This window comes from Cupressus sempervirens, chromosome 11 (genome assembly GCF_028749045.1).
Source record: "Cupressus sempervirens isolate cs-2001-9-10 chromosome 11, ASM2874904v1, whole genome shotgun sequence".
Taxonomy (NCBI): domain Eukaryota; kingdom Viridiplantae; phylum Streptophyta; class Pinopsida; order Cupressales; family Cupressaceae; genus Cupressus; species Cupressus sempervirens.
Window position 1 is genome coordinate 846,646,202 of NC_143128.1, and position 17,083 is coordinate 846,663,284.

Below are 17,083 nucleotides of genomic sequence, written 5' to 3' on the forward strand. Positions count from 1 at the left end.
AAATGCAGAATGGGTCCCAACAACAAGGCCATGTTAGGTACCCATGTACAATGCAAAGAGATGCAACCTCTGTAAATGAGGAAAGAGAGAAAATCACGTGGGAAAAACCCTCCCCCAAAAAGAGGTAAGAACCTAGTGAAGAACTAAAGAAGCCTCCAACAAGGGGAATGTCCCCTAAAACATGAACAAGAAGTGATCATGAAGAGCATCACTGAAGCATGAAGAAGCCACAAAGTTTGCCATCTGAAAGAAAACTGCTGATCCAAAGAACCTCCATGGAAGAAGAAGGCACGAATCGAGCGTGTCTATATGGTAGATGATCCATCTCACCGAAATGCATAGGTAGTCAGCCACTGCAATTGCCTTGTATATAGGATCAACCACTGAATACATAGTTCACACTATTGAACCATCAAACCAAGGATGCATTAGAACACCAGCATAACCCCCCCTTAATGCAAACAGCGTGAGATGACAGGCAACTGAGAAGGTGGGCCAAAATCCCCTGCAGACAGAATCAAGAATGACAAGAGAGGAAGAGTTACAAACACCTATAAAAACACGGTCACAATGACGCTACATGGGGCTAACGTTGTGGAAGGAACACTCACTTGATAAAGGGAGAAGGCCTAAAACAACAAACAACTATACCCCCCATGGTGCTTTATAAAAAGAGTGTAAGTACAACTGTCTCAAAAAACAACGTTCATGAACCCGAAATGCAAAAGTGACACTTTATCTCAGTGCGTGTACATAAAAGTGCTTACAAATGATGTCTACAATGATCAGAAAAGGAAAAAAGCTGACTCAAAAGAAAGTACAGCCTAAAACAAAAGAAACCATGCTAGGAAAACGATCCTCAGACCTAAAACACCCAAGATATCCACCATATAGCAAAAATGCCAAAAACATGATAGAAAGAACATGGGCCAGAATCTAAAGAAAAAGACTACATTTCTGAAAAGATGACAAAACCAGCTTTCCAAAAATATAATGTTTTCAAAAAACTGACATGGGACGCAAAAGATATGCATGTCGGAGTCAAAAACACAACTTTGGACTTCAACTAAAAAAGGGGGCAACAAAATTGCATCAACCTAAAAATACCTACACCAATGTCTCCGTCTCGGAACCAGCTTTCTGGCGCTTCTTTCGGATCGGAAAAATACCTCTGTATGCTCAAGTTATGGCCAAAAAACCAAAGGTAGCTCAAAAAGGACCCTGGAGAGATGCAAGAGGCCCATTATGCAGTGTTGACATCAGCATTTCACAAGGTAAAATTTGACGGCCTGCGGCCCATCACAGCAAAAAAGAAACCATGTGGACGCCACATGGCGGAGCAGATGACGTGGCAGGGGCCACGTGTCAACACCAAATGGGCTAACTATGTGCAGAAGCTAACTGTATACGCCTTGCCACGCGTCAGCTGAGTTTGTAGAAACTGGTGACTGTGCCAAATAAACTGAGGTGGCAATGGATTAAGACGCCACATGAGCAGGGCTATCGCTAACAGTGCAGAAAAGTACCACCGACTTTACAGGGCGGAGGACGAGTGCAGGAGTGGCGGAACCCGGGGCGAAGCGGAGGAAACTATCAGCACCACCCACAGACAGGCGGAGGACACAGGAGCACCACCAGCCGAGGTGGCAAGTTGGCGGCGGCGTGGCGACACGCTGGTGCCCACCAAGCGGTGCATCAGTTTTTATATTTTTTTTAACTTTTCCTCTGCAAAAATCCATACAGAACCACCTGCAACTATAAAAAAATTTGCCTCTCGGAGCCCTGTAGCCAAAATTAGAAAATTTTATAGGAATCCTGACTGCAAACGGCCTTCTGGATCCAATGGCAACATCTGTTTGGGCCCAAAGTGCTCCGAAAAAATGCTCTTCCCCCGAATTGAAGAAAAAATCACAAACAAACTAGGGTTTGTGTCTCTGAATCGCAGCTTCAAAAATTCTTCAACGAAGCAGCAACAGGGAGGCTCTGATACCATGTAGGAGTTGATGAAATCCAACTCCGCAGTCGCCAAGATCACCTACATGCAAATATCCTGTCGAAGGGAAACCAAGAAGGAAGAGGTGGAGCTTGGGAAAAACCCTAAACGGACATGAGAGAGAGAACATATTGCAAAACAATGAAATTGTATTTACAATGAAAATGGAATGAGAAAATACAAAGAGAGAGTCCGAATATAAAGGCCTCATGGAAGCTTGTAGAACAAGCTGGAAGGTGGTAGAAGATAAGGTTAACATCCAAGCACACTTCCACAAAAAGGTGGAATATGCTAGAAGGGAACAAACTCCCGTGTTGTCAACAACTCATCACTACATGCATTAAATACTAAATATTAAATAAATGCATTAACCTAAATAAGCTTAAGTAAATAGAATAAATAATTAATAATTATTTATTTATTTACTCTAACAACATGATCACAAACTAAACTTGTCATCATGTGACAAGTGTCCCACCTTTATCATCTCACATGTCTAAGTAAGACCTTGCCTAGATTTTTTGAATCTAAACATTTGTTGAATTGTCAAACTAACTTCACATCTCACCCCTCCATATTAGACATATCCAAATCCTAATCATTAACCTAAAAACGTTGCCTTAATCCATTCCTAACCCTATCCCTTATCCCTTATTTGACACTTGTGACTGCAACTTTGAGTCAAAGCTTAATCCTCAATTAATCCTAACCATTTATTATTCGATCTAACTTGGCCCTTGTATTTCCTTACTGAAAATTCTATAAATGAGAGCATCTCATGTCATTTGCTTACTAGTCTTTCATCATAATGTTACGATGTCCATTTTCTACCTAAAATTTCTTCCAAGATCTTATGCTACTAAAAACATTTGTCATATTCCATTATTATCTTCATATGATGCCCCTTCTGGTAGATGCCCTAGTTTTTGCCCTAAATCATAATTTCTAAGTAGGACAAGAAGTAGAATAGAATTAGTATTGTTATGCACCTGGTTGAGGTCCTATAATATGTTAGAAAATCATTGAAACGTAAACTACAAAATAGATATTTCTTGTTAGAGATATCAAAACATAGATAATTGCAACTAGGATTAGAAACATTGAATTAACCACAAGGTATATTCAAATTATTGATGAAGTCTAACCATAGGAGAGGTAGGATAAGTGAAGCATTAGGGCACCCTAACAAATCCTCTACCCTAGGCCTGAGGGTCAATTATTATCCCTCTTGGCCTCATGTTGCTCTTGCCACCCATATGAGCAGGTGTACCTAGTGAGGTGTCCAAAATCCAATAACCCTCTAAACTAGACCTAAGAGCCAATTATTATCCCTCTTGGCCTCATGTAGCTCTTGCAATCTAGCTAAGGGTGTGTATCTAGTGAGAGATCCATAATCCATGAACCATCTACACTAGACACAAAAGATGATTATTATCCCTATTGGCCTCATGCGGCTCTTGCCATCCAAATGAGGGGTGTATTTACTGAGAGATCCATAATCCATTAACCCTCTACATTAGACCCAAGGGCCAATTATTATCCCTCTTGGCCTCATGTGGCTCTTGTCATCCCAACGAGGGGGTGTATCTAGTGAGAAATCTGTAATCCATTAATCCTTTGCACTAGACCCAAAAGCCAATTATTATCCCTCTAGGCCTCATGTGGCTCTTGTCATCCAGATAAGGGGATGTATCTAGTAAGAGATCCATAGTCCATCAACCCTTTGCACCAATTCCAAGATCCAATTATTATCGCTCTTGGTCTCGTGTGTAATGTCCCCTTCTTCGAGATGAAATTAATAATAATAGAGATAAATATAAAATAAACAAAATGTAACATTGAAATAATGAAGTAATAACCAAAAAATAAGTAAATAATAAAATCAATAAAAAGTCTAAAAACTAATATATTGAATATTGTCATATAAAGATATAAATTGCAATTTTATATATATATACAATATCTAAATTATTTAAAATATGATGCATATTATCATAATATGAATTTGAAATATATAATCAAACCATATAATGATCTATAATCAATACAATAAAGTAATGCATATGTAAATTTAGGAATACATCTATAAAACATATCCTAAATGTACTAATATAAATATTTTATATATTATAATTTAAAAATATATCTATATGAGTCAAAATATTCAATATAAATCATAATATATGAAATATTTTAAAACAAACCTAATATAAACTTATATTACACAAGCAACTAAATCGATAACTGTGACCTTTCACCCAGGCACATATATTAGGGAGGAAAACTTAACACTTTCAGATCATCAGACACTATCATCTATCAAAGAAAGAGAATAAGACTTCACCAATAAAAATCACTAACGAATAGTTCTTTCCAAGAAATTAAGAAGGGAAGATATACCTGACAAGAGGCATTGAGATGGCATGGAGACATCTGATGGAACAGCTATGACAGTATTTAAATAGAGAAGTATCAAACAGGAGTTGACCCGTTAGCTAGCACTTGGGAAACAAAGGAAATGAAACAATGAATAACAACCTTGGATAGCATCAAATCAACAGGGGATAATAAGACCAAATATAAGAGAAAAGAATAATTATATCTGATATAATTCAAAACTCAGTCAGCAGTAAAAGAGACTGGATAGAATTGGCACAACGATCACGACGGCACGACAAGGGGAAAAGATGAGCATTATCGGCAATAGGAGATTAGGCTGGCTGAGTCATCAACCATAGGGACTGAATCTAAACATTTGAATCCATATGACAATCAAAGGAGAACAGTCAAACATTAAACGTGGCATCCAATATCTGAGAGCTCAATAATTTACATTATATATAATTGAAAAGATGAAGTATTAGCAATGCAGATATGAATTGAAGATATGGAAAATCAACAGAGATTGAGTAGGTATTAAATTAGTAATTCAAGACTCATAGCCAAGGAACAGCGATTACAATACAAGGGGAAACCACCCAAAGATGGATCAAAATCTTAGATACCCAATCTGTGATTAAGAATATATATAAGCCTGAAACTGTACCACCATAAATGGATGATAGGGAATCATCGACACCAACCCTACAAAGTCAGGAAACTCATCAACATTACAGGAGAGACGAATAGTTATGGAAAGATTTCTTATTTATTTCTTTCCATACTTATTAGAACGTGATGAGTCATCCATTCTAAAAGCAATCGACAATAAAAGATACAAGAGAAAATTGATACTTTGTGATTATCGTACTCATCCAAATTGGCCGAAATTAAGGGAAGATTAGAAGAAATATTACAAATGCAATAGCACTGCCATGAGTTTATGTGTTTTCCAAGTGCAGATCTGAATGTATAGATAGGAGTAGAAGAGATGTCTCTACATTAATTAATATTGGTTATTGTAAGTTAATTTGTCATTAGACAATATTAACAATATTTTTGTGTGCGTGTGTGTGTGATGATTAAACAATAGCCATAGAGGGTTCATCTCTAACTCAATTCAATCCGACAAAAGCTACAACATCAACAAAGAAATAGAATACCATCAACATTCTCAATCATACAACAAGGGGACTCTTATAACAATACCATTGAATCAAAATTTGTAAACAAGAACATCATTAAAGTATCCAAAACACAAATTCAGATTCATCAAACAAGAGTATGGTATTTAATTAAGAAATTTGACATGATGAGATACAATAAGAAATATGTATAATAACCAAGACATATGAAGCTATGTTGATAAGGAGTATGACTATGGAGGGTCAGAAAAAAATAATAATGATGAAGCATGAAATGATATCAAAGAATAAGCCATCAAGTGTTAAAATTAGATTAAAGACCAATTTAGCAGTCACTTGTGAACGAGTTTGGAAAGAGAGAAGTTTCTTATCCTTGAAATCAATTTTTTGAAACCCATATGATTGGACCGAGGACATTACAATGTGGCTCTTGCCATCTATATGAGGGGGTGTATCTAGTGAGAGAAACATAATCCGTTAACCCTCTACACTAGATCCAATAGTCAATTATTATCCCTCTTGGCCTCATGTGGCTCTTGCCATCCAAAAGAGGGCGGTTTCTAGTGAGGAGTCCTTAAGGGAATAAATGAATAAACTAAGAATCTAGCATAGTATGTTCAATATACTGAGCATATGTCTCATTTATTCCACAATCACACAAGAATGCTACGCCTGCGATAAATGGGAACTTCTGATTTGATTGATATGTGTGCTTGATTGTTGATATCTCAAGCACTGATCTGCCCTCTATGACTGCCAATTGCTAATTGAATTGATTTGCTTGATCGTTAAGTTGAGTTCCTGGGTGCTCTTATGTCTTCTCCATTGAATATGTTAATGCCTTTTAATAGAGGGAACGTTTCTTGGTGTTGCTTCTTAGGCAACCAACGTGCCTCTTCAGTTGTTGTCCTTTTGTTGACTTTATTGCATCCCTAAGTTACCTTTTATTTATCAACTTAATTGTATTTTTTAACTGAGTTGTTGGGGTCAAATTATCAAATCGCTACTCTTATCTTAATTACCGTTGTGTCATGTCCCCTTTCTAGAGTGGACATCAGAGACGATAGAGTTAGCCTATCAAGGAGTCTCGTAGGCTGGCAGTGGTGTTTAGAGACTCAGTCAGGGTATACAGTGTTTGGATCTGGAGTTTCAGACAATAGGAGGGCAATTGAGAGCAACTCCTTAATTGTAGGAGGAGTTTCCTACATTTTAGGAGGTGGAGATGGGTTATAGTTTTGAGTCTCTACGAGATCATTCTATGGTTTTAGTTTCGAGAGATTCGGAGATGTTCCTATTTTTTAGGAGTATCCCTAATTTTGAGGGATGAGACTGTCAGTTATTTCAGATTATCCGGCATTAGTCACAGGAGGTGACGAGTTCAGTTTCACCTTGTAGAGGTGTTTTGGCTATCAGTTCAATATTTGGGAAATATTTTAATATATTTAAATATTCTCCTAAGTTAGCATTTTAATAATTTAAATAAGGCTAAGTTATAGCCATTTTGGAGTAATAAGGGGTTCTTGGGCCTCATCTGGGTGAATATCCCTTGGTGTCATAGCTTGTTCGAAAGGTCTTGAACTTTTCTAAATATTTCTCTTTTGACTCGGAGCATTTCGGTGAACGGATTTCTTTCTATTGGAAAAAAGGTCATTTTCTACATACTTGACCACTTTAAAAATGAGAAATATATTATTTTATAAACCAACGCCACATGGGGACACTTTTAGGATTCGAGCTAAGTTTGGTGGGTTATAAGGAGGTAAAGACAAAGTTCGAAGGCATTATTGACATATTACATCTTAGATTTGTGTTTCGGGCTCTGATTGAGCTTTCAGCATTTGGGACGCCAAACCCACTTGCTTTGCCTATTTGGGACGTAGCCCCCAAAACAATAGTCTAGATTCTTGCAATCATAAGCATCTTGGAGATTGTGCATTGTTTCTTCTAGGGAACGTAGTACTGAGTCAGAGTTTTAGTTGGGGTTTGGGTATTTTACCCACATGTGGGCACGTGGCAGCTGTACGGCCGCACCTGGCAGCCATCTACTTTTCCACGTACAGCATTTGAGAGCTGGACATGGCTGTAGCTTCCTTCTGGGCTCATGTTTCACCTTCACGCCTTCAGGTTGGCTTTATTCTTGGTTGTAATCATCTGGATATTATTGTAAATCTTTATCTGGTTATATATTAGGCGTATATTCAAAAAAATCTGCTTGAAGCAACTTTGCTTTAAATGTATTTGGAATACATTCTCAGAACTGATTCATGTTATTGTACTTCTGTTATTACTTATTGAAAAATCATCAAAAATATAAAAAATCAAACCCTTCTACAACTTCTATCTAGCTCTGCAAAAAAAATTTAATAAACAGAGAAAACAAATTTAAAAATATAAAATTACAGCAGATCAGCCGAAGAGATCCATCAAGGATCTTTCACGTTGTAGTATTCAATGAATCCTTCATGTTGTTATAATTGATGTATTCTTCGTGCTTCTTCTACAGCCGTATTTGCCTAAGTTAGATTTATGATTTAAATATCTATTATATCTCTCAAATTAATTAATTTCATCCCTAGTTCTCTTTTTTATGTAAATCTACTCTTTGAACAGGAATAATACCTCATGAATGGATTCATGAGTAATTATTGATAAGTCCCCCTTCAATGCTTAGAATAAAATCTCCTCTATACTTTATTGGTGAAATGATCAACACCTTGTTGTCATCAATTTTGAATTCACAAAATTGGACAGCCCTGCGCAATTTTCTCATGAATTCGTAGGTGAAATTCTCTAAGTTTGTGTTCAAAAGATTTTTTTTTGAAGGCAATCAATTGTACTTTGAATTGGCCTAGAATTTGCATCCTATAGATGCCATTTATGAAGGTTTATATCAAGTTTTATTTTGTTTTTCTTGCAGAACACAAATACACTACTAAGAGGTGGGCTGAATTAGGTTTGCGCAATTTTTAGCCCAACTTGAATTTGCTGACTAACATATTTTCATGAGCATTTTAAACATAAGAACATAAAAATTATTGGAGACATTGCACAATATGTAATGTGGAAACCCAATGCGGGAGAAAACCACCAAGATAAAGTCTGCTAGGAGCTACTGTCCTAATCCAGTCTCACCAATCCTTCTGTCCAATTACAACTTTAAGGGCTCCAACCCTACGCAGCAACAACCCCTTCTTCAGAGCAGCAACTCTTTCAACTTGAGCACCTACTCAATCAATCTGGACATCAATCCAGTTACAATACATTCTTTGAACAACCAAAACAACATTCAAATCTGCAAATACGTTGAATCAATAATCCTTTTGTAATAATGTCTTTCTGGGATAATACTTTAAACTTTTTGCTATATTGCTCTGTTCAACACAATCTGAAGTTTTTCTACAAACTTAATCAGATATTCAATATAATCATTGCACCTTTAGAAAATCATAGTCTGGTTTTTTTTAAATAAAACTGAAGAAGGTGTATAGATAAAAGCTTCTATCTGAGCACAATGTTATGCCTCTGACAGTAATAATATTTTGTGTAAACAGATGATCTAAATCTGAGACAAAACAGACACAAGTCTTGCTTTGAAGTAACTAAGAAGTCTGAAAATAATGTAGAGCAATTCAACAGAAAACTATCATACTGCCTCTGATTAACACCAGACTTTAAATCATTTGCAGAATCCTCTGTCTGGACTCAGCAGCAATACACCATATGTCTATATCATCTCACCAAAATTTCCTTCAAGCGGCTCAATTGAAAACTCTCAAATATATATATATATATATATATATATATATATATATATATAAAACTTTCACAACCAACATTCACCTTACAGTTCAAAACTACATCGTCATTTTTCTTATAACTCCATACATATTCAGCCAAAGATATTAACAATTTTCATCGACCATACACATTCTCCATCGAATGAAACACATAATAAATAGACCTGTTTGGTTCCAACTTCTATTGGGTATACCAACCTTATCATCAGTTAATTAAAACATATTTGTATACAACTTTTTCAACTGACCTCCTGTTAGCTTGACAATATGTGTATTACATGCCTCATTAGTAACAAATAATACTCAGCATGCCATATCATTCGCTTATGCCAATAACAATTCAGATGAACGACTTGGTTAGAGAAATTAGATGCACGAAAGAAAAGAAGACTGTGTAACTTTCTACAAGAATGCCCGGCCATTTTTCAGAATTCAATGAAATTGAGAAGCATTAACAGTATACAATCTGCCATTGCAACTCTGATTCAACAATGCACAAGTATTTGAATATTTGTTTATACTCCCAGACTTGGACCCGGTGGTGATCTTCTTCAACATTACCATACGACTTTATTGCTCACTAAAAGACAAAACCTGTATGTTTACTTTCCTGATAGCAGGAGAAATAATATTATTGACAACTTTTTCAATATCAAATATTTCTCGCATATTTCTCAGATGATTAAGACACATTACCAAGAGACGACAATGCAAAGGTATGTTCAAACATATGTTTCATTTTCATATTGGTTATTATGCATGCATAGTTTGACATCAATGACATCTGATGCCAACATTGCTTTCCTGACTGTAAGTACTTGAGTTTTGGTAACCTTTGAGTCATTGTTTGATACGCGGAGGTATGTTCAAGCATATGTTTCATTTTCAGATTTGTTATTATGCATCCACAGTTTGATATCAATGACATCCGTTGCCAACATTTCTTTCCTGACTGTAAGTACTTGATTTTTGGTAACCTTTGAGTCTTTGTTTGACTTTTCTTGGCTGCTTATCGGATCTTTTATCTTGTTTTCACCAAGACCTATTGCATTTTCAATTCCGCTCTTTTCAAGCTACATTAGGCCTCAATCAGAGTTGTCTTTCAAGAGATATTGAGGAATTAAGTACACTGTAGGTGGGGTTTTTAATGTTATGGTCAATCAATGTTGATGTAGTTGTATTAAATAATGGAGAAGAAAGCTCCTTATATAGATTTACAAAGATGATGTTTCTAAAACAAACAATCATAAACTAAAGACAGAAATAGAAACTACCTAATAAACTAAAGACTAACCAAGATGACCATTAAAGAAACATTATAATATTCTAATACCCTCCCTTAATGATCATTGCCTAGCTGCTATCTTTTGGTCACAAATTCTTGAAAACATTTTGTTGCTGCTGATACCCTCCCCAGATCTTCAAAATATAAATGACCAACGAGCCAAAATCACCCAAAAACGAACAAAGTGTTGTCCTACATTTTGTCACCACAAAATGTATGTAATAGTACGAAATTTTTTCAACTTAATTTCGTATTTCTCTAAGCTTAGTTCATTATTTAATTGGATAGCATTGATCAATCAGTCGACCCCAATCAACATAATGAACTCTTTTACTGGAGGTTTTCATCAAGTCTTTTTTGTTTTTGTTTTTGTTTTTATTAAGCCTATGCTTGATTTATGAAGCCTTCAAAGTCCTTTTTCTCGTTTTTGAGTGTGTGTTTGTTCATTTTTGGTCTTTTGGTTTTGTTCGATCCCTTGCTTTCGATTTTCCTTTTGATTCGATATATCCTAGGGCTTAATCAGGCTTGGTAGTCAAAAGATATGACCACTTTAGTGCCCAAAAGGTGGACTCTCCAAATGCAATTGCATAATTTAAAATATCACATTAAATTTTAATGTTGACATTCACTTTTTGAAAAATATAACATATATTCACTTTATGTTATGTTTTTAAGTTACTTTATCACTTAAGTGACTATAAAGCACTTTATGTTATATTTTAATGATGAGTTTTTTTTTAATTTTTCACAAGTGACTTTATTAACTATATAGTTCGACTTATTTTTGAGTTACTTTATGTTATAGTTCAAAACATTCAAGATAATATTACCTTTTAAATGATATTGGCAAATAATATATTAAACCCTGTAGTGTAAATATTATTTTTGACCCAATTAAGTGATATTTCCTCAACAATCAATTAAGCATGTGCTTAATTGATCACTAAAGTTGTGCAAATGCAAATTTCAAATTCATTTACATGCAAAGGGCCTCCAAGAGGGCAATTTGCACTAGAAATACATGTAATGAACTTCCTAGAGTCCAATTTGCATGAAAAACCTCCTTTACATGTAATTCACTTTACATGCACTTGCATCCTGAGCGTGCAATTTGCACTATTAAGTCATTTTTATGGACTTGGACAAATAAAAGCTAAGCTTTTAAAATATGCAATGGTCCTCCAAGAGTGTGAATTGCATGGAAATGACCATTTACATGTTAAAGTGAAACATGTAATGAGGGTCCAAGAGTCCAATTTGCATTGTTTGCTCATGTTGCAAGTTTTAAAACATGTAATGAGGGTCCAAGAGTGCGATTTGCATTGTTTTACTCTTACATGCATTTTAAAACATGCAAAGACTCCCCTAGAGTGCGATTTGCATAAAAGATCCATATAGATGTATTGTAAAACATGTATAGCCTCCTAAAGAATGTCATTTTGCATTCCATCACATGTCCTTGCATCTTGAAACCACGATTTTGCCTCCAGGAGCAAAAACGTTCATGTTCATGCCCTTGAGGACCACGTTTTTGAGAAGAATGTCCAGATCTACTCATTGTATGGCATGAAATCCATGCAATAGGGGACATTTTTGCATTTACATGCCTTCTCATACCTTAAGCATTGCATTTCCTTGCAAAAATGTCATATTTCATGGCATTTTGAGTCCATGTTTTGCCTACAAAACGCCCAGATTTGAAGTTTGGAGATCACATTTTGAGCCAACGAGGAGCCGTTTGACCTTTGGATGCATGGTCTCGCCATTAAAGATCACGTTTTTGCCATTCCCTTGCCAAACACGACTCATAGTTTTGCATATTAAGATCATGTTTTTGCCAAAAAACGCCTAAATACATGCTATTTGCAACAAAGGCTTGCATATTAGGGCTCCGAAGAACACATTTTTGGCATTTCCAATCAAAAAACGTCTCATCTATTTGCTCATTCGAATTCATCTTTTGCAAGTGAGGAAAGAGTCAAGAAGTTGTTTAGAGGATTCGAATTTTGAGGAGAAATATTCTTTCAAGACTACTAATCTTTCCATATTTGGCTCTTTGATCACCAAGTCAGTTGAAGTTTTCCTTTCTTTGCTATTTCACTGCATATTTTGGTTCATCCTTGCACATTTGTCCAAATATATGCTGTTAGTAAAGAAATTTGTCCCTTGTACAAGTTATACTTCACAAAAACATCATTAGCAATAAAAACCCACATGATACTCGAATAATTTAGGAATTCCTTCCATGAGGCTGATTGTCAAAAGTTTAAAACTAGGGTGTTGAAAGCGAGCTAACAGCTGGCTCTCACTAGCGATGTGGGCCGTGAGGGACATGAAAATCCAGCAACCTCTGGTATGGGAAAACAAAGCCATTATAGCATAGAGGTTTGAAGTAAATAGATTTGTCGTCTCCAAAAATACCTTTACAAATGTCCCTTAAATGCCCAAAATGAGAAGACAAATGGAACTAACAGTTGGAAAGATTATCATGAGATTGATAGTTTTCCTCTGAATTTAGAGGCACAGCTCCCTCTTAGAAAGATGTTCAATGAATTAGATAAATTGGTTGTATCTTTAACCTGAAGACACAAAGGCTTTCTAACATTCATCCATAAACATGGAACGAATGCGATTATCAGATTTACAAGCTTAACAAAAGAAAAGATGAACAAACAGCCGTACGACTACCCATACATCCCTTCTCGTGACAGAGAAAACAAAAGGAATTAAAAGTCTAATTCTGCAAAACATGAGTATGCCAACCATATGGTTAATACAACATATATTTGATACCATAGTGGAGGAAGATATTCAGGAGCATGAGAAAGGCAACCATATGATTGATCTTAACCAGAAAAATGAATATACAGACCACATGATTTGTTACATGACTCGTCTTTATTCCTGAATAAAACAAACTGATCACAAGATCATTTAGTGCCCTGCCACACAATAAAGAAAGATGCAGAAAAATAAATTAATCCCCTCATTTTCCTGTTACAATAAGTATACAGAAGATATTCTCACTCTTCCCCTGTAGCAACAAGACTTTCAGCATAAAAGGACTCCTCTTTTGGAAACCTTTTTCCAATAAGTAATCTTTGCTGGAAGTTTTTGGTTCCCTATCCATAACTGATTCTTGAAAAACTGAATCCTTTCTAAAACTTTCATAAATCTCTTTATAATATTTGGTTATAAAAAACAAACATTATTTTAATATCTCCAGCATTGTTAAATGATATTTAATTCAACATCTAGGTTGACATGCATATGTGCTTGACATGTGGCCACAATCCATTTAAACAACATTTTGTTATCATGTCAAAATAAACCACATACGATTTTTGTCACTTGGACTCTTATGCATCATAGCCAAATAAATTTTCATATTCTCCTCTATTATTTCATTCCCATTTATGTGGAGTTTTTTTATTTCCAATATATCTTCTGTCAAAATAAGAGGTTGTTGGTTTGTTTGATAGACTTGCATACAATATTACAAAAATCACACCGTTGATTATGTAGAAAACTTGATTTTGGGCAACATATCCAAAAATCATACAGATCCAATGGTGGAGCTAAATGATATGCCCCCCACACTGATACCCATTTTTTCAGTTTTCAGAAAATCTGTTGTTACAGGTTGTTGTTGTTGAAAACTGAACAGTATGAACCTGCGAACTTCAACCTGCACATCTGAACCTTCGAACTTCAACTTGTGAACCTAAACATTTAAACCACGATGGTTCTGCACTAGATTTATGGTTTGGGAATCTTGGGTCACGTTTGGATTTTAAATCTAAACTTGGATCTGCACTTCCGAACTAGTGAACTTGAACTTTGATCTTGAACTATGCGGTTCAAGGTTCAAGTTCAAAATGAAAACTTGAGGCTGCTGGTCTATTTTGATAGGCATATACTCAAAGATTAATAACTTTTACATCCAATACAAATTTTTCAATCGTTCCAGTGAGAATCTAAGAAATCTGCCTCTCAACAACATATCCAAAATGGAGAGAAATCCAACGATTAAATTTGAAGATATTGTCCCCACACCGAGAATATTTTTCTAAGACTGTCATTTTGAAATTCAAACTTTGAACTTCTGAACTTGATTAGAACTTTGAACTCGAACTTAAAACTTTTGGTTATGAATCTTCATTTTGAACCTTTGAACTTTGAACCTTAAACTCTGAGGTTCAAAGTTCAAGTTCAACACAAACTTGGGATGCTGCCCCTTTACAAATTATACTTCACACAAATATCATTAGCAATTAAAACCCCCTTGGGATGCTGCCCCTTTACAAATTATACTTCACAAAAATATCATTAGCAATAAAAACCCACATGATACTGAAATAATTTAGGAATTCCTTCCATGAGGCTGATTGTTAAAAGTTTAAAACTAGGGTGTTGAAAGCAAGCTACCAGCTGGCTCTGACTGGGGATGTGGGCTGTGAGGGACATGAAAAATCCAGCGACCTCTGGTAAAGATTAGTGCCTAGCCATTGGGAAAACATAGTCATTATAGCATAGAGGATCGATAGCTCCTTGCAGAGAGGACAAAACAGGGAGGGAACCAAAACACCTAAACTACCACACCACAAAAACTAGCAACCAAAGCTGACACCAAGAAAGCTATTCTACGCACAACAAAATCAGTAGAACTGAAATTTATTTACAAATATGTACAGGTGAGGGAAACTCCCCACAAGGAGCTGGAAATAGAGGCTACTTACACAAAGCCATTCACTGGCTGAGACAAGAATGAGCCATTCCGGGATAAGGGACTGCATCCAAAAGAAGTAGCCCACAACCACTGCCCTTTAGTGACCTCTCCAATGCTGAAAATCAAATGAATAGTATGCAGGAACTTTACAAGTACAATGCCGTGCCCAAAGAGCCATGTTTCATCATAGATTTCTGACTTTTCTTCAGCATTCTGTAAGGAACTTCCATGGCCCTTCCCATCTTCCAGCTGAAACAAATGATGCTCAAACACTTCCAAAGAAGAGGTTATGTCATTTTCATTACGCACACTCTTGGGACCAACACAAGTAAAAGAATCTTCCGAATGCAAAACACCCTCAAAGCAGAAACAAGTTTCTTCAAACATAGGGTCAACCTTGGCCAAAAAAGCTTCATCATTCTTTACTGCTATTAAGTCTGAAAATTCTTTATCCAAAACAGAGCAATAAGAAAGGCTTATACCTAGAGTTCCCATAAGAGCAATTCCTTCTTCGTCGGCTGGGAAGAATTGGGCCACAACTTCTTCCTCATGAGGCAACATATCTGCTAAAACTTTTAATGATCCTTGAGACTGTATTGCTTTGAAAACTTGATGCCCTCCTTGTTTTATACTTGCCTCAGCATTTTCTAAATCCAAGAGGAAAGAAAGAATCTTTCTCACCTGAAGGTGATTCATATATCTGGAAAAGAGGGTTATCCCTTATAGTGGCATCTTCACAAAATCCTGATGGTAGGTACAACCAGCTAGGCTCACTCCAAGTGCACTTATCTTCCAAGCTATACGAATTTGTCTAGAAGTGTCTCCTTCACAGCATGTGAGAGGGTCTCCCTTTTGAAGCTTATTGCCATAATGAATAAGCATGCTTACCCCTGATTTCGGAAGATTGTTAAGTTGGACTTTGGTATTAGGCTGCAAATTATCATCTAAGCCTTTCGAGCACCCTATTGGCATGTAAAGATCCTTTTGTTTTGCTGATAGCTCCTTTCCTAGGGAAGAAATAGATGATTCTTCTTTTCTCTCCGCTTTCATGCATGATGTAAAAGTACCAAGTTTCATACTTTCAACATGACAATCTCCTTCCCTTTGTTTATGATCCAAAGACATGGATGGACAAATTAATGATATCTCAAGATTCTCTTCACCAAGAACCAAGAACCAAGAACCAAGAAAACACAAGATCTTGCTCTTGAGGGCATGGTACTTCTGATGTACACACTTCAGCAGCAATGCATAGTGATGATCTTCAAAGGGGTGAAGCTTGTTTCTTTCAGCTTTACAAATACTCCTCTTTAAGGCATTCCCCAGTTCTTGAAAGGCTTGATCTTGCACATTATTGAAATCTTCAGTTGTAGGTTATTTTCTAAGCTGTTTTCTTTGCTGGACCTCATGTTCACTCAAAACTGAAAAATTTTGGGAGCAAAAAGAATTTGGAACAGCCACAACTCCTTCATCATCAACATGCGATTCTTTCTTAAGTCACAATACCCTCTTGCCATAGGCTTGCACCAAGTTTTCTTCTTCTTCTAACTCTTTCAACTTGTGGAACCTTGCACAAATGCTCCTCCATAATATTATGGATACATGATCATCCTCCATGCTTATGTTCATCCCAACAACTCTTGAAATGTTACTCCTGCAGTAGTCCCAAAAATCATGCAGCACTTTGTCATCCATCTCAAGAATTTCTTCAATTGTGGGGTTAGGTCTTTTCCCTTCTTTCATACTTCTTGGATT

General features: G+C 36.1%; 1 protein-coding gene across 5 annotated transcripts in view; it reads right to left on the minus strand.

Moving 5' to 3' along the window:
* LOC149532199 (serine/threonine-protein kinase STY46-like) overlaps nucleotides 1-17,083 on the minus strand; it is a 233,620-nt gene that overhangs the window by 172,711 nt on the left and 43,826 nt on the right. The window contains exon 1 of one of the 5 annotated variants that reach the window (XM_089811790.1): nucleotides 15,339-16,084. The exons of the other annotated variants lie outside the window; for them this stretch is intronic. Coding sequence (XP_089667916.1) covers nucleotides 15,339-16,024 — 686 coding nt within the window. The 5' untranslated portion in view covers nucleotides 16,025-16,084. Of the gene's footprint in view, nucleotides 1-15,338; nucleotides 16,085-17,083 lie in introns of those variants that run through there. 5 annotated transcript variants of the gene reach the window in all.